Source organism: Streptopelia decaocto (genome assembly GCF_964273445.1).
Source record: "Streptopelia decaocto genome assembly, chromosome: 12".
In the NCBI taxonomy this organism is placed as follows: domain Eukaryota; kingdom Metazoa; phylum Chordata; class Aves; order Columbiformes; family Columbidae; genus Streptopelia; species Streptopelia decaocto.
The window spans coordinates 975,677-1,001,530 of NC_138667.1; the positions used below are offsets into that span (position 1 = coordinate 975,677).

At 50.0% G+C, this 25,854-nt stretch overlaps 1 protein-coding gene across 5 annotated transcripts in view; it reads left to right on the forward strand.

The window, feature by feature from the left end:
- The first annotated feature begins 10,724 nt into the window (after positions 1-10,724).
- Positions 10,725-25,854, forward strand: part of NR3C1 (nuclear receptor subfamily 3 group C member 1) — a 58,022-nt gene continuing 42,892 nt past the window's right edge. For 3 of the 5 annotated variants that reach the window (XR_014185239.1, XR_014185240.1, XM_082063618.1), the window contains exons 1-2: positions 10,725-11,080; positions 13,192-14,380. Coding sequence is in view for 3 of the 5 variants with exons in the window: in XM_082063618.1 (XP_081919744.1) it covers positions 13,206-14,380 (1,175 nt within the window). In the remaining 2 variants the exon portion in view is untranslated. Of the gene's footprint in view, positions 11,081-11,216; positions 11,290-12,170; positions 12,195-13,191; positions 14,381-25,854 lie in introns of those variants that run through there. The other 2 variants (XM_082063619.1, XM_082063620.1) reach the window with 2 other exon arrangements.

A 25,854-nucleotide genomic window follows, 5' to 3' on the forward strand; every position in this document is an offset into this window, starting at 1 on the left:
TCAGATGCAAGTGATAGAATGCACATGTGATATTCATTCTGTTATAAATGCCAAAAAAATTAGATGCAGTTTACAGAACCCATGACAGATCTTTAAAACAAATGCTTTTTTTTGGTCTTTTTACGATTTTCAGTGTTGGCAGTGTGAGGAATATGAAAATCAAACCCATCCATCTGGCACTGGGAAAACAAACAACACATTTGTCTCTGTATTGTCTCTTCACTCTGCTTACAGATCCTAAACGCAGCTAAGTGAATGTGAAATGGCAGGGGAAGAGAAGGTTGAAATCACTTCCCTCAGTTTATTAGCTTGGTCAGGTTTAAGGAGACTATTTGAATTATTTACCGGTATTTCTCCTTGATCATGCAAAGAATTACAGAGCATCTGAAAATGTGCAGTTGTTAAACTATTAGGAATGGGTCTGCGAGCGCAGGGTCAGTCTTGTTCCTCAAATGTGATGGAGCCCCGGGGCTCCAGGGCCCTGCGGGCGCAGGGAGGACCAGAGCCGCTCCTGCTCCCAGGTCGTTGTTTGAGCCACAGTGACCTCACGGTGCTCGCTGAGGGCTCCATAGATGTCCAGAAATGAAACTGCAGTCCTCTGCATTTCTCCAACCCTCCTCATCCTGGTTTCTCAGCCATTTCTTCATGGGCTGGCTTGAAAATCCAGCACCCTTCAAGAGAAGGATGACCCCGGTGTTGCTTCCCTCTAGAGAAGGTGTTTTGTCCTTCAGCAGAATGAAACCACACCATTTGGATGCTGATTAAATTTTGAGGAAAGCAGCAGGAAATTCTGGATTTCAATTTTTATATCTGTGTTTAGATCAATTGGGGATTGAACACCTCGCTAAACAAAAGCAAGCTGTGAAGCGTTAATCTGTATCAGAAAAGCTATAAGCACACCAGCCCAATTATTTTCACTGAACTCCCTCCCCCTTCTATAACCGTGGTCACATAATCAGGAATGAAAATCATTATCTATTTCATTCACATCTGTTATTAATTTTTTGAAGCCTCCTTTAAATCTGATTACAACTTCTCATCTAAACCAAACAAATTCTGAACTCAAGGTTAAAATGCACCAGGTTAGCTTAGTAATTCACATAATATTTGTATTTTCCCCTCCTAATTGAATTTGTACATTGATTTGTGTTACTGTTCTCTCGACCAGTTATTATGAAGTGTTTCTGAAATGCCAAGGGTACGCGGTGCACTGCGGAGACGCTGACAGCAAATTGCTTTCCTGGTTGATCTAACCCGTTGTTCCTGGCCCTTGCAACCTGCTCCAGCTCCGCTCTCCTGCAGCCACGTCTGCCTGACTCACTGGGGATGTCTGTGAGACGTCAGCTCTCGAGCACTGGGCTCTATGGGTGTCGTGAATTCTAGGGTGTTGGAACAATAAAGGACTCAGCATTCCGATTCAATGTGAATTACGCAAAGCCATTTATTGCAGAAACAAGCCTCCTTATATATGCAACTGTTCTCTAATCATGCGTCCACACTCCAAGCATGGATTCGCTAAACGAGTATCATGGGCTGTCCATGCGCTGGAGTCTCACTGATGACAGGTCCGGTGACTCACGCCATGTTGGGGCCCCATTAATAAAGAAACCCCCCTCTTTCTCACAGCAGATTCTGTTCTCAGCTTCTGGAAGCAGCCTTGAGATTCCTTTGGGCCTGACTAATTCAACAACAAATCTTTATCTATCAAAACCCCTCCACACATAGGGAACGTTCCACTTGGCCGGTGGCACCACAGGTAAAAGATAAGGCAATTTAATGCGTTTGCTTCGTCTCCTCGTGAGCATCCCCGTCAGTTTCCATTGCCTTGGGGTCGCCCCAGCAGCACGACAGTGTCCATAAGAGCCGAGGGACGGTGTCCATAAGAGCCAAGGGACGGTGTCCATAAGAGCCGAGGGACGGTGTCCATAAGAGCCGAGGGACGGTGTCCATAAGAGCCGAGGCTGGGGAAGCCGCGGGGCTCCGCTGCACAGCCCTGCGGTTTCCTGCCTGCCTGGTTGGTTATTTAGAAAGGTCTCTCCCACAAATGGTGCCGGTGCCGCGGGGCGACGCCTGGGACGGAGCATCCTCTGAGCATCCCGCAGCGCCGCGGGGCTTGTCACACCGGGCGGGGGACAACCAGCCTGTGGAGCTCCGCTGTCCTTCTGGGTGGCCAGAGGGACAGATGCTCCCAGATACAGTGTGATGTAGCAATATCTGCGGGATCAGTGCTGCCCCACGCTAAACGGCTGTACAATCCAGCTGCAGGCAGAGCTGGGGCTCCTCCTACACACATATCCACAGTCTGCAGCTAATAATAGTGTGCTGCAGGGGCCGAGGGTGTTTAGGTTTAAGCAAACAGTCGGACAGTTGTGCTGCACTTTGATCGCACTGCCCTGCAGTCCCCTGGCAGCTCGCATTTGGAAACATGGCCAACTGGAGCCATATTGATTTTTCTGGTTTTTGGGTTTTTTTTCTTTTCTCTGTTGTTATTCGGTCTCTGGTTTGTTTTACTTTTGCACTTCAGAAGTTTGTCACATCCCAAATGGCCCTGATCAGAACCATAAGGCAGTTAACGCTTCCCTTGGCTTTCCCAGCACGCTGCGAGCGCTCGGGACGCGCCGGGAGACTGTGCCCGTGGGGCAGGTGACACTGCAGGGCTGCTCGTACACCTCCAGAACTGATGTTAATGCATAGGAGAAACTCTTTGTATAGGAAGTTTTGCACTGATCCAGAGAGTCAAAGTCTATCGCTTTATTAGTGGTTTGAACCCAGTTAACCTCACCAACACATGCTTGCGTAGATGTTTGCAAATTCATGAGTTTAAATAATGAGAGCAAATCTGTGCCTGGGAAAAAGAGAAACCGCCCGACTCATCCTAACGAGCCAGGTGAGAACGGTGAGAAGGGTGAGAAGGGTGAGAACAGTGAGAAGGGTGAGAAGGGCCGACCCTGCCGTGCAGGGGTAACTCAGGCTCTTGTTCCTAATGCGCCAGGTGAGAACAGTGAGAACGGTGAGAACAGCCGTCCCTGCCGAGCCGCCTGTTACGCCAAAGTGTTGAGGATCCACCTGTGAGCCTGTGTCCTGGTGCTCCCGACAACGTAGAAACTCTCAGGTGGCAAAATAAACCCCAGTTTTAGAGGGCTTTATGTTACCATAATGTTGAGGTTGTCTTTAAACTTCTCTCACTGCTAAATATGAGACAATATGATTTTCTTTTTATCTGTCTTCATTTTTGGCACTGCAGCTTCAGCACCGATTTCTGTGACGTTGGACTGGCGCCGGGTATCATCTTACCACACAAATACCTTTTTAAGTCTTTAGGTTGTTTATTAGATGTCCCAGCATAGAAGAAGCCTGTTTAAAACCGAAGTCCTTTAAAAGTTATATTCATGTAAATACAGTGACAATAAAACACAGGGAGTAAGGTGGAACACAATGCATAAGGACAATTGTCTACAAGCACTTCTTCCATAAGAACTTAAGAGATTGAGAACTTGCATCTAATTAATTTACACAGTGTTCTTTTCTTGTTTCAAGAAAAGCATTTTAGATTTCATGTCCTATCTCCTTCCTTAACTCCCTGTGAATTCTTCCATTTCAGCTGCGTGATATTTCAGAAAAGATTTTAAAATCCCTTTTTGACAGGCAGCACCCGCTGCAGTTCACAGGATCCTTTCCCGCGGCTCCTGGGTCTGGCTCAGACTCCGAACCAGGGCCCATCTGCAGTACCGAGAGCGGCATTGTTTGGAATTACGTTTTCAATTTAAAGAGGAGTCATTTATCTTGCAGTAAAGACAGATGTTTCAAAATCTTTATGACATTTCACAAAACACGGTTTTAGCGGTAACATTTCCTTTTGCTTATACCTTTACCGATATATTGTACTTATGAGTCTGAGCTCGAACCTTGCACCGTGTCAAATCCCAAATTCCTTTTCACTAGTGAACCCAGCTGCACATAATTCTGCTTTATTGCTGACAAGCACTACATTTACAGACCGTGATCGGCAGTCACCGCATGGGAAGGTGCAGGACGCCACGAGGACAAGCCTGGTGCGCGGTGCGGGGCAGGAGCAGCGGGGTGCGAACCGGGTGCCCAGACCCAGCTCCCGCCGCCTTGTACTGCACATTGTGCTGCAGGAAAAGCTACTGGTGAAATCAAAGGTGGTTCTTTTCTTGCAGGCATCCTGTAATTAGCTGATTTTCTTCATAGAGAGGTCTTGATGCATAAAACAAAAGTTTCCTCTTCCTTGCATGTTGTTGCCAGATGTTTCTGCAAAGCTTAAAAACAACAAAGCTATTTGTGTGTGCTTACATATGACTTCACCCCAATGCCTGGCTCGAAGTGCTCCTCCTCCCCAGTTAACCCGGTTAATTCTCCCCGTTTCTGAGCAGTGCGTTGCCATTGTCTGTCACAGCACTTCAGCACTTCAGCCGCTGCACAGATCCATGTGCTAGCATTCAGAAAACTGAATGGGACCGTAACTTCCTCAGATGGATTTCCAGTTGCAGTTGTGATTTCTTTTTTACACAAAACAGCTGTGGCAGAGAGGAGCCCTCCATGTTTTGTCCATGTGGAGCCAGGGCCGGGTGGATCCAGCGCTCACGATTGTTCTTACGGCTTCAGTAAACACTGCGGGCCGAGCTCTGTGCCGACGGAACGAGAAGGGGCTGATATCGCATCATGCCAGAAACAGATTTAACCCTGTGTGGGGATTTCTCAGTTGGACACAGGCTTCGGGTTTGTTTAGGATGAAGCTCGGAGGTGTGTTTTATTCAGGCATCTGCCGTGAGTTCTGTTCCGTTGGGATTGGAGATGAAGCAGATCAATACATGCAAAGAGGAAGGATCCGGGAAGGAGAATGGCATTGCGGAAGAACAAAACCAGTGGGTCAAGTACAAGCGAAGGACCTGATGGGAAATCAAAGTACAAAATACATCACAAGAGATGAAGGACTAGCACAGGAAATGCAGGCAGGAAAAAACATGAAGAAAGCAGAAAAAATACCAAGAGTTATTAATCTAAAGAGGATGAAGGAGGGCACGGCACGGACCCCCTGCACCTCGGCCTATGACCTGCTGAAGTTAATAGCAAAATTCTACTTAGACCAAGTCTGGGCCCAGGGGTCCCCTCGCACAGCTGCCCACGCAGGTGACAATGCTGCTCGTGGGGACACGGGGACAGGCTCTGCCGTCCCGCTCGCTGGAACACCCACGGGCTGCAGACACGGCCGCTTTGATGTGCGCTCCAGAACTAAACAAAACGACTTACGAGCTGATAGGAAACTAAACCGACCTCCTTACAAGGCAACCAAGATCTTCAAAGATCTGTGTTTGTGAAGAGCTTTGGAGACTGGGCATGGCAGCGCCTCTGTAGAGACAGCAGGCTGCACGGGAGGAAGAGCTCTCCTATAGACCCTGCCTTCCCATGCGCTGCCTTTGATGCACAGCTACGGAATTAGCATTTCACAGGAAGCGGCAATGCAACCCCTATGTTTTGGAAGTACTTCCAAGTAGGCTTAAGGACTTTATGATTTGTTATTTGTGGACTTCATACAGTATTTATTCTAAAATAAATTCTTTGTTCTGTATAACTCTGAGTAATCATCTTCAGATTCCTGATATCTCTGCGAATATTTCTTTAGTAAGGTTTTATTTCATTGCTGTGACTTTGGTCACTGGTGCGGCAAGGTCTCTGCTTTGACTGAATTCTTTCCATTCCCAATGTCTTTGATACGTAGCTGTTCTTCGGCATGTTTTTTTATTCCTTTAGCTTATCTTTATCGATTGCTTCAGAGATCAAAACCATCACCTTTGTCCAGTTCAGAGCTTTGAGTGAAATCCTGGTAGACCAATGCCTTAACTTCTCTGTCCTACCAAAAGCAGACCCAACCAATCGAACCTGATCTCCGTTAACTGCTAGCACCACTTCGTACGCTAATTTCTTGAAGGGTACGGTTGCTATTCTATTCCACGAGCAGCACTTCATCTGGAAAAGCCCTCAATGCCTTCTCTCCCCGCTGCGCGCAGCCTGCGCCCGGTGCAGCGCAGCCCCACGTGCCCGAGCGTGCAGCAGGGACCCGCTGTCAGTGCTGTTCTCACCGGGCCCCGCAGCAGCTCGTACCCAGAGCTCTTTCCCCATACTGCAAACTGTGCTGTGTGGGATCAGTTTACAGCTGTTTCCTTGGGCCTAGAGGGGGTTAATATTTTCCCCAGTGTGACTCCAGACCACTTCTATACCGAGACGCTTCCTGTGGATTACGCTGTGCACGCTCACTTCAAATCATACGCGGCACGATGTGCTTATCTCCGGGTCCTGCGCGCCATCCGTGCACACCCCGACAGACAGACAGACAGACAGACAGATCTCTGCATCTGGCAGCGAGAGCTCCGGCCGAGCTTCACATGTTGCTTCCTGACATTTGGGTTAGAACACTGCACACCACTCTGAACTCGGTCCTCGGTTTCCATTAATTGCCTCTTCTCCTCTGTTAGAGTCAAAGTTATATTTTAACGATTTAATAACATTGTCCACCTTGATATGTATTTTAATGTCTATATTTAGTATTTAAGATTGAGACTCATTATCTTTGCAAGATACTACATTGTGGCATAGGAAGGTGCAGTCATTTATATATTTTAAAAGCTATTGTACGACAGTTCATAGCCCTCTTTGTGCAGCTCCCCAGCGTCACTGCGCCAGCTGCTCAGCAGCCCTGCTTGCTCAAATTCTCTTTCAAAATACCCCCAAAATTGCCATTGTCAATACAGTGCGGAAGCTGAAACTGAATTTCAAGCCTTCTCTTGATCCTGTTTTTTCAGGATATTTATTAGTTCTTCCTCAAATTCAAATTTCTTAGCTTGTGGAAATAATTCTTCCCTCTATTTACACAGAATTCTTTAAACAATATGAGTATGTATGCCATTTGTAGGCATTTGGAGATGGACAGCTGAAGTCTTTAGGTAATTAAATATTCGTCTCTGAAACAGCCACCGTGTTTTGATGGTGATTGTTGTAGTGCACAACTTGTATATTTAGAAGAGAACCAGTGGAATCTTTATGAACCCCCCCAAACATTCACCTCTACATTTCAAGAAAGAACACACACATTTTAGCCAACTACTGTTCTGCTCGGGCCAGTAGAGAACAACCCAACAACGCTGACGTTGTGTGGTCGGCTTAAGACTGGTATCAAACGTGAGTCAAAGCCATAAGAACCGTTACCCCAAGCAGAGCGTGTGACCCACGGTGGCACTCAGAGCAGGATGGAGAAATCCGGTGCTGGGTTGAGCGGAGGGTCCTGCAGCCCCACGTGTGCCACGTTCCCATTCCGCAGGAAGGGTTTCCTCACTGTTTTTCTTGCGGGAGCAGCGAGGTTCCTGTGATCAGGGTCCACACACCTCGATATCAGGGCTGGGAGATGTATTAGTGGAGGGTCTTGATGACACTGTTTGTCACAACAGTGCCCTCGCTTCTAAAACCCAACAACGCATTCATTTCCATCTGACCGTAAGCCTTGATGTCTTTTAAATGTTAATATAAAACAAAACAGGTTGAACTCAAGAAACAGAAAAGTTATATTCAGTAACTAAAATATTCTGAAGGTTGATTATGTTCCAAGAAGAGCTGTCAGTGCTGGCTGTTTAAGAAATTCACAGATTTTTAGGGAACAGAATAATCAGCAGGTTAACAAAAGCCCCAGACTTTCAGCCAGTCAACCTCTTCACCCGCTAACATGAAGCTGAATGGGAACGAATATCACACGTCTTTTAAAGTCTAAGTTATTTCACACATGTTTATAAACTAGCAAAGGTGGGTTTTCTTTAACTCTGACCGTCATCACATCACGTTTGAAGTTGTTAAGTAAAGGCTAGCATGTTCCTAGGGGAAAATGTTAGCCAAAACAGGCAAACTAGCCAAGTTCTTACATGACATTGGTTTTTACCCTGTGGGGGTGCCCCGGGGAACGCTTCTGTCCGAAGGAGAACGGGGGGAATGGTGTGTCCGGGTGGTCCTGCCGCTCGGGTGACACACGGGGCAGGATGGTTTGGGAGGCGAGCAGCACGTGCTATTCCCGTTATTCCCGATATTCCTCTATCAATGCAGGACTCTGACCGCTCTGTTTCTGCAGCACCTGTAGCTCTGAGAAGCCAGAATCAGCCATATTCTTCTCCCAGCTTTTTCTACTAGAAGCAGAAAACATCCGAGGTTTTTCATCTGCTCCATTCAATACAAAACATTTAAAAGGGAACAAACCTGAGAGAACGACTTCATGTGTATTGTAGCCACTTGAAGACAAAGAGCAAATCTAACCTTGTATTCGAACACAACCGGTGCTCTGCAGTTCACCAGCAAATGGAGAGTTGTACCGGCAACGGCCTTGCCGGGGCTGCTGCCGCGCTTAGCAACAAGTGACAACCATCCCTGGGGACAGGCGGAGGGTGACCCGGGTACAGCCCAGCGAGGGAACCGCCTGTGCCACGGCCCCGCTCGCTGCCTGGACGCGGCACCTGTCCCTGGCTGGCGCTGGCACTACCTAACTCGGTCCAGTGACCTCAGATCGGGTCCTTTAGATAACAGATTATGTTAAGATACGGAATTATTCATTAGAGAAGGAATGTCCTACCCATTGCTGTGCAAACCCAGCTGTAATTAACCATCTGAGTGTGTATGTCTGTATAAACAGATGTTCTCATCGAAATGTCTCAGAAATAAACAGCTTTGTTAGACAAACCCCCCCAAGCTGCAGCACGTGGGGCGCAGCCGGCGCTCAGTGTCACAGCGGAGGGTCCCCACCCCCCCGTACCGGAGGTCACCCCATGTCAGCTGTGGGGGGGTCCCCAACTGCGGGACAGTTCCTGCAGTAGAACATTGACAGAGCAATGAAGTGAAGTAAATTTTCCAGGTACAGTCCCACAAGTACATTAGGATTTCACGCTTCAAGAGCCATTCCTGCCTTTCAATCCTGAGGGCCCCTGCAACATTCCTGTACCTGGTAACAAAGGTTTCACAGTATTTGCAAATACTCTGGCTTCTGCTATTCTGTTTCCCTCGTGTGGGAAGAAGTGTTTCCTGTTAGCTGAAGTTCATTGCATCATTCAAATAGCACCACAAGACAGTTCTGAGTGCTATTTTAAATACATCTTTCAAAAATGCATTAGATTAAGGGAGATTACAGAGGAGTAGCTATATTTTTAGAACCATCTTTCATAATTTGTGAAACAAATCTATATTAAGCTAACCTTGCATGCATGTGTTTTGCATTTTTAAACATGAATCAATATCTTCCAAATGTGAATGTGGCATGCAAAAAACTTCTTAGTTGTGAAAAAAACATAAAAAGGTATCATTAATTTTACTTTAAAATCTGTGCTTTTACTTGTGCCTTCCTTCCTTGTAGAATCCCCACATCTGCATTTAAACAGCTGGAAAGACAAAACCGTGTTTTACTGCTGTAACCTGTATGATGTAAGTTATTGGGTGCCATAATAACCATGTCTAGATACGAACTGCTTGTCAGCACGGTCAGTGCAGGCATTATCAGGCCCTTATCTCCAAGTTCATTTAACTGTCCCAAACCAGAATGACGGAATCTTCACAGACAGACAACTGCCATTCCTGGCTTTCTGTCAGTTCCAGGGAGAGGCAAACCCAAGAACACCATCGCTTGTTCTACACCAAACGGCAGCCTCTTCCCCCGCGGCTCCTCCTGCACTTTTCCAGGGCAGCAGAAGCTTCTACTTTTCTGGTTTATTGATTGGATATTTGTAACTCCTGCTCTTCTCCTGCCCAGCACGGTGTCCCACAGGAGCGGCGGGTGCCAGGGCTGCGCCAGGCGCGGGAGACCCAGCTCTGGGCATGTCCCACCCCAGCACTTGGCTCTTCGGTGCCTCTGCATTCCGCAGCCAACTTCAGACCCAGTTGGTTTATTTATTAAAAAAATAAATAAAAAGGCACCCAAATCTGTTAACTTCTCGATGAAATGCTGCCATAATTTGTGAAGTTGACTCATACTTCTCAAAGAATACATCTGTACTTCCAGTGCTTGCCAGGGGACAAATGTGTCTCTCTCCCTGCCCCCCTGGTGTCTTCAGCTATTTTGAGGGCTTTTTTTGGTCTCTTTTTCACGGATTTGCCGCCAGGCCGTCCGTCCCAGCTGGCACCCGCTGTCCAGCAGGCTCCAGGGTGGCTTTCCCATGGCTCTTGCCTTCCCACCCCGAACCCGACGCTTCGCTCCGAGGCCCGCGGGGACCCGCCGGGAGCGGCCGGGGAGCTGCGCCCGGGGGGAGCCGAGGAACTGCAACGGGAAAGAAGCGGCGCGGCCCCCCCGGGCTGGCGGCTGCCGGCCCCCCGGGCGGCCCCTCCGCGCCCCGGCAGCGGGAGGGACTGGGGACCGGGGAGGGCGAGGCGGCGGCGGCCCCTCCGGCTGCAGTTGCCCGGCTCAGCCAACAGGTCGCACCGTTCCCCCTCGCTTGGACCCGGCGGGCGCTGCCCGCGCGGTGCCGAGCGAGGGGCCGCCCGGGCCAGCGGGCTGCGCTGTGCCGTGCTGAGCCGTGCTGCGCCCAGCCGAGCCGGGCCGAGCCGGACCGGGCCGGGCCGAGCCGTGCGGCGGGCGCGGAGCGGGCGCGCTGCTGCCGCCCCTCTCGGTGCCGCGTCTCCACTCCCTCTCCACGTCGGGGAGGCGGGAGGAGGGAGGGGAAGGGGGAGGAGGCCGCCGCCGTCCTCCATTTTGTGGCGGGGGCAGAGCACCGCCGAACGCGGCGCTGCCCGGCGGAGCGACGGGGCGGGCGGCGCGGAGGGCACGAGGGGCAGGCGGGAGGGGGAGCGAAGCCCGCGGAGGCAATTAGCGCTAATTAACGGAGGGGGCGCCGCGGCAGCGGCGGGCGGGGCGGAGCGGAGCCTCGGTCGGGTCGCGGAGGGCGGAGCGGCGGCAGGAGCGGTGCTGGCGGCCGCCGCGGCCCCCGGAGGGGCGGCTGGTGACTTCCTCCCGCCCGCGCCCCGCGCAGCCGCTGCCGCCCCCCGCCGCGGGCGCGATGGCAGTTGGCGGCTGAAGGAGCCCCAGCGCCCTCCCCTGGACGAGGTAAGGGCGGGCGGGGGTCCCGCGGGGGGCAGAGGCCGAGCGGCCGCCGCGGCTTCGTCCCGGGAAGTTCCCGGGAGGCGGGTGGGGGCGGCGGCGCCCCCGCAGGAATGCCCCGAGCGCGGGGGGGCGGCCGGGCCGCCCCCGGAAGGATCCCGCGGTGGGACGGGAGGGGTGCGCGGCGGAGCCCGGAGCTGTGCGGTGGCCCCGAGGTGGGTGCCCGGGGCCGCGGGGACCCCCCTGTGCCGCCCGGCCCGGGCTGGCCGGGCTGTTCGGCTGGTGCTGGGGAGGCGGCGCGGGAATTGCGGGCTGTGCGGGCCGGAGCGGGGTGAGGAGCGCGGAGGGGGAGCTGAGCCCGGAGTGCAGCCTTGCGGCCATGGGCTGGTCTTATTTTGCAGAAGTGGGTGTGCCAGGGAGACAGCTCAACAGGTCTCGACACATTTCTCTGAAAACTAGACTTTGCAAAGGAGGATTTAGCGTAATCCGGTAGTTTTAAGGATTCGCAGCTTTTTTTCTCCTTTGGACAGACTCTTGTATTTGATTTTTGACACGTTTCCTACGCTGGATGGTTCGCTGGTTTGGGTTTTTTTTTTGACGTTGGGGAAATTGTCAAATGGAATAACTGCATTTTTTTTCTCCCTTCATGTAAAAAAAAAGGGGGGGGGGTGTGAAAAACTGGAGGTAGATAGATATAGTTTTTCTTCCAATCGCTGTTGCAGTGTCGACCCTTAAACGGCGCAGCAATACTTGTGTGCCATAGGCAGCCCGTGGGGTGCTGGGGCTGCCCCGCTCCCCGCGGCGCCGTGGGCAGGGCCGGCAGGAGCGCGTCCCCCGGGACCCTGCGCCGGGCGCGGGGACGGGCTGGCGGGGCCGCGTCCCAGCGCCACGAAGGTTTTGTGCAGAGCTCTCCCCCTCCGGACGCTTTCACCCAGGCCAGAGCTCGCTGGGACCGCCTTCCAGTTTTACACGTGGGGACTTTTTGTTGATCGCAGCCTTAACTTTGGCACACAGAAGGCAGCGGTGTTTATCAGCAGGCTGGAGAACACGGCAGCGGAGCCGGCGGGTTTGTCATGAAAACGGCCGTGAGCGTGGGCGCTCCCGGGTGTCTCTGTCCCGGGTAATTCCGCGGCCGGATCCAACCGGGCCGTCCCCCCCCTGCCGGCTCTGCAGCCCGCGGCTCTCGGCTGTTTGCTGGTAGCGTTAGGCCGTAGACAAACACTATCAAAAGTTTGCCCAAGAATTTGCATTTCTCCAAATATTTATGCTTTGCGCTGAAAATAAATGTAGTAAATACAAACAGGTGAAACTTACTAGGTTTTTTTTTCAGTGTTACATGTGTTTGGAGAATAGCTGTGAGCTGTTAGAGTGGTGCACGCTAATAAAAATTCTACTGTATTTTTAGATAGCATTTGTTTCTAATTTTGAGATTTATTTAAAGAATGGAGTTTATTTCAAGATTCAGGGGCTGTATTTTAAGCTGAACGTATGCAAAAATAGCAGACCTTGTGGTGGAGAGGCCGTGCAGCTCCCGGGCAATAATAAACCACTTAGATTGGGTCTGGCTGGTGGTGCCGCACGCGAGCGCGTCGGTGTCTGCGTGGGGACGGGGGCTGAGCGTCCTTCTCCCCTGCCCAGGATGGAACTAAATACCGGGGGAAGCTGCCTTCCAAAATTTGTGAATTGGGTACTTTTTAGCAATTCTCGTGCTTCCCTCCTGGCTCGGGTGGGCGGTAGAGCTGGGGAGCGTGTTCAGGAAGGCGTCTTGTGCTGCCGGCTGATTCCGAGTTGCATGCACACAGACTTACCGCTTCGTCCACATTTAGCAAAGCGTTAAAAATATTCTTCCTTGTTACCAATCAGAAAAAAAAAGGCCAAAAAGACCCCACATATACAAAACCAACAACCAACCCCCCCTGCAGACCAACAAACCAACCCCCAAACCAGCGGGTTTGAGAAAGACGTGGCACATGTCAGTTCGCAGCTTGGTGTGCTGTGCTCTCGGTCGCAAAGCAGCTAAACTGGATTTGCCAGGCTAATGATTTAGACTTTTTTTTTAAGCTGTTATTAAAATATCCTTGCTGTGCTAACTCTGAACGCTTCTGATCTCTTCACAGCTAATGGTAAAGTAATGGATTCCAAAGAATTGCTTAACTCGTCGGATCAAGACGAAACAAGGAAAAATGCGCTCGTCAGTACCAAAGGAGGGATCGTGATGGACTTTCGTCCACCCTTCAGGGGTGGAGCTACTGTACAAGCCCCCGTGTCTGCATCGCCTCTCCCCGCCGCTTCGCAGCCGGATTCCAACCAGCAACCTGCTTTGGCTGACTTTTCTAAAGGATTAGTAAACAATGTGCCTCCGCCAGACCTTTCCAAGGCAGTGTCGCTCTCGATGGGACTCTACATGGGTGAAACGGATGCAAAAGTGATGGGAAACGACCTCGGATTTTCGCAGCAGGGCCAAATCGGCATCTCTTCTGGAGAAACGGACTTCAGGCTCCTGGAAGAAAGTATTGCGAGCTTGAACAAGTCCTCGAGCCTGGCCGAGGACGCCAAGGGAGCAATATCCTCGGAGGTGCCGCTCGAGCCGGATTTCGCAGGCATGGCCGGTCGCAACGTCCCCTTGGAGTCAGGAACTGCCGTCCAGAGCCAGGTCGGCTCTAATGGTGGCAACTTGAAATTATTCTCTGAAGACCAAAGCACCCTGGATATTCTCCAGGACTTGGAATTGCCGCCGGTATCGCCTGGCAAAGAGCCCAATGGGAGCCCGTGGAGGCTGGACCCCTTGCTGGATGACGGGGGCTTGCTGTCCCCCATCTCTGCAGACGATGCGTTTCTCCTGGAAGGAAACCTCGGGGAAGACTGCAAGCCTCCTATTTTATCTGACACTAAACCTAAAATTAATGACCGTGGTGACCTTTTACCCAGTTCCAAAATGCCAATGCCTCAAGTGAAAACAGAAAAGGAAGACTTCATTGAACTCTGTACTCCTGGCATAAAGCAAGAAAACATGGGCCCAGTTTATTGTCAGGCAAACTTCTCCGGGTCGAACCTGCTGGGTACTAAAGTCTCTGCCATATCTATCCATGGCGTCAGTACCTCTGGGGGACAGATGTATCACTATGATTTAAATACTCCGTCGCTCTCTCAGCAGCAGGATCAGAAACCAATTTTTAATATCATTCCGTCTCTTCCTGCTGGATCAGACAATTGGAATAGATGCCAGGGATCGGGGGACGAGACGCTGGCTCCTTTGGTGTCGCTCAACCTTTCTGGCAGACCTGCTTTCTCTAATGGCTATTCAAGGTAATTAGTTTTTGTTGCTCTTTATTAAAATGCTCGGAGTATGTTTAGCACAACTGCATGTGTGTGTCTGGTTTGGTTTTTCTTTCCAAGTCAGCCATCCCCGTGTCGTTTGTACGTGTGCAGTGCGATCAGACATCCCTGCCGTGTATTTATTCCATAGCAGCTTTAGCCGAGTGTTCAGCTGTTGGTATTAAAGGGAAGAAAAGAGGAGAGGAGCTGCCGTGCTTTAAGAAAGAAATCAATAAATAAAGATACAGATTCTAAGATCCAAGCTAGAGGGAGAACTGAGTACGTGGTGGAAGGGTCCGTGTGCAAGGAGGCCGTATAGGAGGAGGTATTTCAGTGTTGCTTCGTTGTCAAGAGTTAGAGGGTCAATCACTGTGGTTGTTTGGTTGTTTTTTTTTCTAGCGTTACTTAAATGTTACGTACGAAAATAACTCAGTTGCTGGGTAAATTTCTAGAATTACAGTTAAGCTGAACTAGAGTTTTAGCTTTGCTCGGTATTGCGTTTACCTTACATGGACAAGAAGATTCCAAGTAGAAAATCCTCAGCAGTTTGTTTAATAGCTGCATTGAAAGAGATAAGAATATTTGCAGTGAGATTTAAAGCTACATGGAATTTAACTCTTCAGCAGAACTGCAGGAGGCCCGGCTGTGGGGCTGTGGAGAGCAGGGGGCTCTAGGGGACCCGCTTCGTTTGTTCATGAAGCCACTTTGCGGTGGTGTTTTTACCGAAACCCAGCAGTGCGGATATTCGGGGGCAGACCCTTTCCTGTGCCCCGGCTCAGCGCGGCGGCGGCAGCTCCGGGGTCCCCGTGTCCCGGGCTGTTCTCCGGTAACGTGCGCTCGCCGTGTTTGCTCTCGGTGAGAAGGAGCCTGTCGCTGCCTTGCCGTGGCGGCTTAGAAAATGGCTCTTCCAGTCTGCATATGTAAAACCAGTCACCGTAGGCTTCTAATGGAGTGTCTGTTTTAGCTTTATGTTTTATTGCCCCCCTGACGATTGGTCCCCGAGCGTTTGCCGCCGGCCCCGGCCCTCCCTGCGCGTTTGCTCCGCGTTCCCACGGCGCACTGAGGTGGGGGAGGGTTTCTCCTTTGTCTCAGGGATACAACTTCAACTTGTTTTCAGTCTGGATTTCTTTCGTAGTTTTCCATTTTTTTTTTTTTGTAAAGGAGATGTGGGGTTTTTTTTCTCTCAAAGTCTTTAAAACAATTTGTGATGTAAGGGACCCAGAAAGGAAAATCAGAATTTGTGGATAAATTCCACTTTGATATATGAATATTGAATGTGCCTTATCATTTATTTTGACAGTAGAAATCCTTTGTATTAACCTTTTCAATAATCAGTCCGACTTCCATCTTGGTTTTAGTTTGTTTCCTGGGTTTATTTTGCTCTCACTATATATTTAATGGCAGTCATTGCAGAATCTGTATCAAAGCGAGAACTATTGCTGGGTTCAGGGGGAGAATTTCAGTGGCTGTTCCAGTACGCAGATTCCTCCTGGGAAATGGAGACATCGCTGTTGAGAACAGTTGTGTGAAGTTCACGCACTGTTTTTATTTCACAGAATTATCTAGACAGACCGAGCGCGTTCGGAGGTGTGTGCTTTACACGCTGATGTTTGTCCGGCGTCGGGGGAGTTTCATGAACACCGATTTTCTATACTGCGTTTCCGAGAACGTCGTGGTAACGACCTGCCCGCGCTGTTAATGTGCTGGATGTGTCTGAGCCCAGGGGACGAGGACAGGGATGCCAGATGCGGCTGGGAGCGCCGTGGGCTGTGTCGGGGCGGCGCAGGCAGCGCAGGCAGCGCGGTGCAGGCAGTGCAGGCAGCACAGATGGTGCAGGCAGCGCGGTGCAGGCAGTGCAGGCAGCACGGTGCAGGCAGCGCGGGCAGCCCAGATGGTGCAGGCAGCGCGGTGCAGGCAGCGCGGGCAGCCCAGATGGTGCAGGCAGCGCGGTGCAGGCAGCCCGGGCAGCGCAGGCAGCGCGGTGCAGGCAGCCCGGGCAGCGCAGGCAGCGCGGGCAGCATGATGCAGGCAGCACAGGAAGCATGGGCAGCACAGGCAGCGCAGTGCGGGCAGCACAGGCAGCGCAGTGCAGGCAGCACAGGCGGTGCAGGCAGCGCAGTGCAGGCAGCGCGGGCAGCACAGGCAGCGCGGGCGATGCGGACAGCGCGGCTCCGTGCTCGGCGGGCGCATCTCGTGTCCGCATCCTCGTGCTGCTGCTCTGCCCGCGTTCACCCCCTTGCTCCCTGCAGGCTTCTCTTAGATTTTATTGCTTTCTTTATTCCCCCCCCCCCGCCACACTTTATTTTTTCTCAATTTGAGGAATGTGTAAAAGAATTTTGCGGTGGCTCCTATTTGAGTTTTGCATAAAAAATTCATTATTTCTAGTTTTCATGGAAGCTGTTTCTCCTTCCCAAGGATTTTTATGCGCTAAAACTACCAAGTCCAATTCTAAAACCAACATTGTTATGGTTGGCCTTTTATTTTTTTCCCCATAAAGGCAACTTCACCTTCTTCAAACGTTCAGGATGCCTTGAGCCCTGTGTTTGAAGCAGGAATTCAGTTTCTTCCTGAACCATATCAGAAATATCTGCTCTAGACTGGGCTAATTTAAGGTGCTGTTTTGTGGATTAGTTTATCTTATGGAAGACAACAGAATGGACATTTGTTTCAGGAGCAAAGGACGGACTCTGGACAGGTCCCTGTGTGGTGTTTTTCTTTCAGGTGCTGATGCTGTGGGGTGAGGGGTTTGGGGCTTTTAACACTTCACAAACTTCAGCTTCCCATAGGAAATATTTCTTGGTGTTGGTAGGATTGTTTGACTATTTATAACATATTAATTATATGCTAGACATATGGGAAGGAAAGCTGCAGTTCTGTCTGGGTGCTAAGGTAGTATTTAATCTGTTTTAATGGAAGGCATGTCATGTTTCCAGGCACGCCGTCTTGAACCGATGAAACGTATTTTTCTGAGTGATTTTGCTTCTAAGGGCAGCCCAGCGTGCTGTCTGCAATGAGACAAGTGATAATCGGGACTGAGAACACTAATGCGCTTCCCGATGAATGGCAGGAGATGCTCTGAAGTTAACCAGCAGAATACGAGCTGTGGAAATGCCTTTCGTGTGAATGGATCGGCCGTAGTTGATAAATCGCTCAGGGCTGTGGAGGAGGCTGCCGGGGCTTGTGCTGCTGTGCAGGACTTGGCGCTGCCGCTCCGTGTTTCAGCCGTTGGTCCTGGGAATCCCGAGCAGCAGCGACGGCTTCAGCCTGGGGCCACACCGGCCAGGTGTCCCCGGAGCCAGAGCCCATTGATGGCCAGGTGTCCCCGGAGCCAGAGCCCATTGTTGGCCGGGTGTCCCCAGAGCCAGAGCCCATTGATGGCCGGGTGTCCCCAGAGCCCCATTGATGGCCGGGTGTCCCCAGAGCCCCATTGATGGCCGGGTGTCCCCAGAGCCCCATTGATGGCCGGGTGTCCCCAGAGCCCCATTGATGGCCGGGTGTCCCCAGAGCCCATTGATGGCCAGGTAGTCTCAGAGCCCCATTGATGGCCAGGTAGTCTCAGAGCCCCATTGATGGCCAGGTAGTCTCAGAGCCCCATTGATGGCCAGGTGTCCCTGGAGCCAACACCCAGCAATCGCAGTGGGGCAAGCGTGGGATAAGGTGGGTGGGATGAGAAGAAGGAAAAAAGTAGGTTAACAGAACATTTGCCTCAGATTTTCTGTAACAGAAGAAATGGGACAGTGTCTGGAAGAGGAATAGAACAGGCTGAAAACATTTGGTAAATGCTTCACTGAAGAAGAAGGATGGGGTTGATGGCGTCTCTCTCTGCTGGGATATTATTTGTGATTTATTACACAGATGCCAGTGAAAACTGTTAAATTTCAAGGAAATGATTTTAGCAACACAGAGCTGTAGGGCTCTTGCCTGGTAGATACATTAAATCCACGCTGGGCGTTGCTGTCCCTCTGGCGTCCTGGAGCCGTGGGGAGCGGGGCAGCAAGTCGGGCCCGTGTGCTCCGGCGCGTCCGCAGCCCCCGCTGCAGCAACGGCCCTGGCAGCGCCGCGGCCGCTCCGGTACAGCCGAAATCACTCCTGCTGCTGCAGCTTCTGGGCGATAAGGGTCATTTAGGAAGTTTCAGAAGGGGCAAGCGCTGCGAGAAGTGTGGCCGAGGAGCAGAGTCTGCAACGGGAAGTTCTGCAGGTTGGTCTCAGCCCAGAGCTTTGCTTCCAGAACGTACATTTCTGCTCCCGCTCTCGAACTGGGATTCTCCCTGGACTCGGCTGTTTTACTAGAAGGAAGAGGGGAAGTGGTCTCTTGCTGGAAATGGTAAAGGTCAGGTGTCCGTTTGTCCTGCTGCATTGTTCCAGCTTGGCCTTTGGCCAAGGCCTTTGGCTTGGTGCGGCTGGATGTAGGTCTTTAAGTGTTGTCTGACTCAGCAGGATGTAATGTATGGTACATATGGAAATGTGTCACTTCTAATAATTTTCATGCAAAACCAGGATTGTTATTTGGAGGGAGCGCTCAGGGTTTCAATAGTCCATGTTGTGATTCGTCAGCTTAATGTAACACTGTACTTGGGTTTTGAGTGTTGGAAATACATGACAAAAATGTAATAGTTTTGGCAGAAAGGAAGGAGTGAGGAATGTCCTGCAGAATGTGCTGTAAGGCGCCGTCTAAGGCAGCCAGGTAGATTGTAGTAGAATTGGTTTGGTTGGAAAAGACCTTTAAGGTCATCGAGTCCATCCGTAATGAAATGTGGTGTAAGGTGTAATCCACAACATCACCAGTTGTAGTTGGTGTATTCAGCTGGCTGATAGCTGAATAGGTTGTTGTAAGTCCAGCCCAAATGGTTAATTTCTGCTCATTTGTTTCCCCCCACAGTGATCTCTATTTTAGACCTAGTTCTAGCTCATAAAGCACAAGTCGATTGTTGTTCCCCATTGTGGTTGTTTTTTTTCAATCCATCTTGAATAATGGTTGAATCCCATCGTACTCTTCCACTGGCAGTGAAAGCAAAAATACAGTTGAACGAGCTCTGCTCACAAATCTTCTCGTAAATGTGAAGTATACGTGTTACACAACTCCTACATCATACATTTACTGTGTTAAAGATGACTGTCGCACCGTGAGAGCAAATCGTCTTGGAGATGCAAATGTCCCTTCTTACTTTGCCTGTTACTGCTCATGCTGGAAATGAACAAGTGGCAACTAGTCTGTGTGTGTATGGAACTGCAAACTGGGGTTATTTCTGTGCTGTAAAAGGCTTCCCAGCCCTTTTGTCTTCCCCGGTCCCCTTTTACAGCCACCACTTGGCAGCTGGGCCTTTGGGGGCTTCCTCTCTTCCCCCTCCACGCATGTTATCTAAATAGTGACAATCATAGGGAGGAACGTGGCACTGTTGTCTCAGATGTAACACCTGTATCAAAGTATCAAAGTTCGACTGTTTGTTTGTTACACTGTGCACAATTAGATATGTTGTTTCTCTTATTTCCACCCTCCACGGGGTGTCTGGCCATGGATACTGTTCACCAGGGCATGAGCTTAGTTACCGCGTTGAGCTTCCAAGGCAGATGCTGTTGCTGCAGCGACCCAAACTCTGCAGGCTGGGGTGGGATGGGGCAGATGTGAATTGGAGCCCTTTTCTTAGGGGGTTTTGTTGGATGTGTTTCCACCCGCTCCCGCAGCGCTGGGTGCTGCGCTCGGTGTCATCTGCACAGGCTTCGCAAGAGCGGGGCGACTGCTCAGCACTCGGAAATTTGCCCTGGAGAAAACGAACATCTGTTTCTCGGTAGTGACTTTTCTCCTCGCAAAGCCCTTGCCTGTGGAATACGGCAAGGCAGCGCTGTATCTACATGGGTTTCTGCGGTGATGAGCGCTGCCCAAGCCAGTGTCCCACCACCCGTGTGCTGGTATAGGTGCTGTAGCATAGCGTTCTGCAGAGGGTCCCAGTGTCATTATTCTTGAGATAAATAACATGCCAATCAAGTCCTGTTTTCAATCCAAGCAATGGGAAAAGCTTTGTAGAGCTTCAGTTACAATCATCTTGGTCTCGTGTTACTGAAATAACTGGAAGTGTGTCACCTCTGGCGTACAGAAATAAACTTTAAAATGCATTCATGAAACGATCAACTTGTGAGTGTTCTTAGAAACGCAGAAACAACAAGGTGGTTTCTGGGAAGAGCTCTGGAGTGTGGGGACACCGCGCACAGACCCGGGAGCTGGTTGTGTTCAGCTCTCTTTGGTTTGGAGCCTTTGTCTCCCAGGCTCTGGCAGCGCGCACACATCTTCATCTCATTTACTGAACTATTAGAGTATTGCATTGTTGCGTGTACAGATTATTTGTTATTCTCATGCCAGCTGTTTTCTGACCGATTCACTGCAGTATGATGTACGTTTATAATACAGCCTTGGCTTAAACAACCGAGACACTCGTGGATCAGGAGTTGGTCGTGCTCTCGGTGCTGGGTTGTGGCGGTGCTGGGCACATACTGTTGGTGGATCTCCTCATCCCCGGGGACACCAGTGGAACGGATGACACACAACAAGAAGAAAAAATATCTTTCAGTTCAGAGTCCTGGCACTGATTTCACGTCAACTGGTTTCAGGCATCTGGAGGAAGAATATTAGATGCAGAAATGACAGTTACTTTGTCCCTGTGTGAGGTGAGAGAAAGGGTGACTGGGATCGCTGGTCACCTGCAGAGGAGTCGGAGCAGGACCCGCGCGGAGCGTGTTCCATCCGCGCGCTGGAGCGCTTCAGTGTCTCAGACTTAATTAAAAGGAAGCCAAAAGCCGATGGCCGCGCAGCCCGGGCTGGAGCTGCGGGTTGTCCCCAGGCACGGAGCCCAGCAGCTCCGGTTGCAGTGGTTACTGGTGGGTGAGTAATGGAGCCGCCAGAACTGGTGTGGTGGGTTGGGAAAACACTTCAGTGCCATTACCGTGTCTCTCCCGGAGGCTTTTCTTGTTACCTCATCTTCACTACAAAGAAGGTGTAATGTTGTGCACATGCCTCCTCTGTGCTCACCGACAACCTCCACCGGCACGTTTGCTGCTGGAATTGTTTTCCTGGCTGAAGCGATGGGCTGTGCGCTGCACGGCTTGAAATATGGGTGTGCGCACATCCCTTCTGCTCCTGCGGCTGCGCCTCTGGATCTGTCACCTGTCCCCGTGTCCCACGCGTGCGCTGGGCAGCAGCGCTCGGTGCCACCGCCGCGTCACCAGCCCCGGGATGGGCACAGGGACGGGACGGGGTGCTGGCGGCACCGGCAGTTCGGGTTTGGGCCGTGGGTGATGTCAGTTTTTATGCTCTTACGTGAGACTGAAGTTGAGGTTCCAGGACACGGTGTTACTTACCCAGGATATCATGTAGAGCTTTATAATAATAGCTCCTTAAATCAATAATCACTACAATTGTGTGGATTTCTGGAGGAAATGGTGCTCTTCAGAAGTCATCTTGACATCTTCTGTAGGGTATGTTTGCGTAGCAGCCAACCGCATTCTTAATATAGTCTGTATCAACTAGTTATCATTAAAACCCCATATGCCAGCTGCACCTGTAGACCTCGCAGTCTATGTTAAGTCTTCCTAGAAGATTATACCAATGATGCAATTTGAAAATTAATATCCAACAAGCTGCTAGTATTTTGATGTGAGATGCAGTATTACATGCAGCTTCCAGTTTTTGATCGAAGATCTCAACCATCCTGAGACCGGAAAGAAAAAACGCTTTTCTTGTAAGGGAGTAATAACGCTTTTCTTGAATTCAGTTAACTGATACTGCAGCTTCGTTAAGCAACCGAGTTCCATGCTAGATTTTACAGTAATACATTCTTCATACTACTCGTAATATGTTTATACAGTTACAGTATGTCAGAAAACAGCTGGAGATCATGATCTTATTTATGCATCATGGTCACACAAGATTTAATATGAAACTTCTGAGCAGCAGGGCACAATTTACTCTTCTGTTGCTTTATTCCATATTTCTGGTCACTTTTATTTGTGTAACAATGAGTTTTAAGTAAGTAAATACTGCTCAGGATGCTGGTTTTCTTTTAGAAAAGAAAGCAGGTCACAAATAAGTAGTTTGCCTCAAAATACTATGTGGGAAACTGGGGGAACTTGCTGTACTGTCAGGTAAGAGCGAATAATTGAGTGTCAAAGCAGTATGTAGTTTATTCAAATAAGCAAATAATGGAAGTGATTTTATAGCTTGGTGGCTTGCGTTTGTTTGTTTTGGTTTGATTTTGGAGGATCTGAGATCTGATGCTGTGATATTCAGCCTCTGGAGGCAGCTGGAAGAAGTCCTGTCATTGTCCTTATCCGCAGATCTGCCGTGGTGGCCTTTGGGCCGCTCTCCTGTTAGAACCTTGGAGCGTGGGGTGTGGTGTTGGGGTTTCCCATGGGTGTGTTCCTGCTGAATATTTGAATACCTGGTTCTCCTGGAAGTTCTCGTTGAGAGGGTCTGAGGGAGGATCACTGTGCACAGGTAGGAGGTGGCTCGGCTGCTTCTCTCTGGCGGGGTGAGAGGGGTGTGGAAACGGGGAATCTGCGGCTGGGAATTCTGTGAAATGTTTAGAAGATGAGTTGTTGGGATGAGAATCCTCCAGTTGTTACACGTCTCCAACTCTGTGCATTGTGTATGGTGGGAAAGGCTTCGCTGGCTCGCTTCCTCCCCAGCTGGACCTTCAGAAGGTCGTTGCTGCTGGGGTGTGTGGGGTCTGGCCTCGCTGCTGCCTTCAGCACACCCAGCAGGTCCCTAAACCCCGTGTGCCGTGTCCCTAAACCACACACCCTGTGTCCATAAACCACGCGTGTTGTGTCCCTAAACGATGCTCTCGCGTGCCGTCACAGCCTGCTTTGAGAGCTCGAGTGTGAAGTTCACAGCATCGCAGCAGCCCAGGGTGGTTGTGCTGGAGGACCTCTGTAGATCCCCAGCCCCACCTGCTCACGCAGGGTCACAGAGCAGATCACACGGGGTCACAGAGCAGATCACGCAGGTGAGCCCAGGGGGTTTGAATGTCCCAGAGAAGGAGACTCCACACCCGCTCTGGGCAGCCTGGGCCAGGCTCTGGCACCTCCCAGCAAACAAGTTTCTCCTCATGTTCAGATGGAGCCTCCTGTGTTTCAGTCTGTGCCCGTTGCCCCTCACCCTGGCGTTGGGCACCACTGAACAGAGTCTGGTCCATCCTCTGACACCCACCCTGAGATATTGATCCCATTGATCAGATCCCTCTCAGCTTCTCTTCTCCAGCTCAACAGCCCCAGCTCTCTCAGTCTCCTCATCACAAAGATGCTCCAGAGCCCTCAGCATCTTTGTGACCCTCCCCAGACTCTCTCCAGTAATTCTTGTCCTTCTTGTCCTGCTATCAAATTTTAACTTTTAGAATGTTCTACAATCTTGATAAAGAAAATGCAAAGTTGTATCGGTGAATTATTTTTAGTCTGCTGGTTTAGTTTATTTATCTCAGTGATCGTCTCTGGTGAATTCTGGAGGAGAAAAACTCTTGTGGGGATGAAGGATCGCACCACTTAATTCTTTAGTTTCAGTAGAAGAAATGGCTGTGTTTTCATTTAGCTCAGTGGGATTAGGTCTTATGAACATGCTAAATTATTGTATTGAAGAGGTGCTTGCTTTGAAAAGTGGTTTAAAATGGACTAAAATACAAAGAAAAAGTTAAAGGTCATAAGTCACGTTTACTTGAAAATAAATGAAGCAAGCTTGTTCTCACTGCCTTCCTCGGGTTTCCAAACCAACAGATTCAAATGGGTTTGGTGAAGAATGGTAGTATGTCCTTTTTGCTCATTATTTTTGTAGATGATGTAAGAGCTTTTTGGAGGCGAGGGAAGACTTGTCATGTCTTTTGTGTTGTTTGCTTTGGCCACATGACATATGACACTTAAGGTTTAAAAGAAACATGAACATTCGGTGGTGTGTTCTCTGTTATTTGAGGTAGCACAAGTTCTGTTACACACACAGTCTCCCTCGCTGTCTGCAGACAAAAGAGCTGCTATTTTAATACATAGTTCAGAAAAGGCATTTTCTCCAACCTGTTCTACTTTTTTCACAGCGCAGGCCACGCTGCTCCAAGGTCACTTGGCCACAGGGATTTCAGTGGGAAGTGATCTCAAATCTGAGTCCCGCTCTGCCGTCACGTCCCTTGGTTCCGTTTTCATAGAGCTCGGTGGATTTCTGCTCAGCCCCATATGGCTGCCGCTTTCCAGGCTGACAAGGCTGCTATTCTCACACCTTCATTTCCAACAAAACCAAGCTAACGAGTTTTGTGCTGAATTAGCTCTCCGTCGTTAGAGAAGACAAGTCTGTTCACACGAAGTGTCAGATTATTTGCAAGTTATGTGCATGATTTAATAAAAATGAAATTTAGTGCTAAAGCTCGTTGTATGAAATGTAAACGTTGTTAAAACCTGAATGCACGGAGTTCTTTATTTGGAGCAGCAGAGCATTCTTTTTTAAGTGAGCAGTTAATGGTGGGATCCTGCGAGATGACATTGAGTCACACTGGATGCTCGGCAGCTACTTTGCAACCAGAGCAGCTGGTTTGACAAATGCGCTGGGACCTATTTTATCACTTTCAAGATTCTTTTAACGCGTTAAAGGTTGGAACATCTGATATTTTGTTGAATAACAGTCAGGAGGTTGGCATATTGCTAATAGTCCTCTCACTCTGGTGCCTGAGTTTGTTCCATCTGGCGGGTCACAACTGTTGTCCATGGGTCGGTTGCCCAACAGGCGCTGGGGAGGGAGGAAGGAGCTGGGGTTTCTATTCCTGGCCTGTAAACCCAGGAGGAGCTTTAAAGGAAACGCAGCTCTGAGCTCTGAGAGTCGTTCCAGGCGTCTGTAAGTGCTACCAGCTCCGTCTTCCTGTGTGTGACGCTTCGAGATGTGGACATCTTAAAATCGCCGTCCTGATCTAAAAACGAAACGGAACACATGCCTGACAAGGGAAGCCCTGAAACTTCATGGAAATAGATGGCAAAACTGCAATTCCAAATATTACCAAATACATCAGAAAGGTCTCTGTTGTTGAAATAGGATGTTTATTTCCCAGGCTGTTACTGCTGGTGTCTGGAGGGGGTGCATGTTCTTTTGGTCTGTTCTTTGTTTAAGAAGAAACTCAAGTTTCTTTTTTGGATCCAGGAGTCTCTTTCTAGGTTCTGTATTAAAAAAGGGAAATAAGTTGAGCAAAGTTTTTTCTTCTCTTGTGTTTTTCCTGCTGGAAGCTCTTTGCAGTGGTTCTGCTTTTGTGAAGATGGCAGAACGCCTCGGCTGTGCCTTGGGGCTGAAATAGTGGCTTCGATTCCGAGTGTTACAGAGCACGTCCCCACTGCCGGAGCCCACTGGCACCGTTCTGTGGGTGGGGTAAGGCACTCGGACCTGGTTTGGTTGTGTAACCAAAACATCTGTAGAGTTTTAAATAACCCCCAAAGGTGCAAAAGGTGGTTGGGTA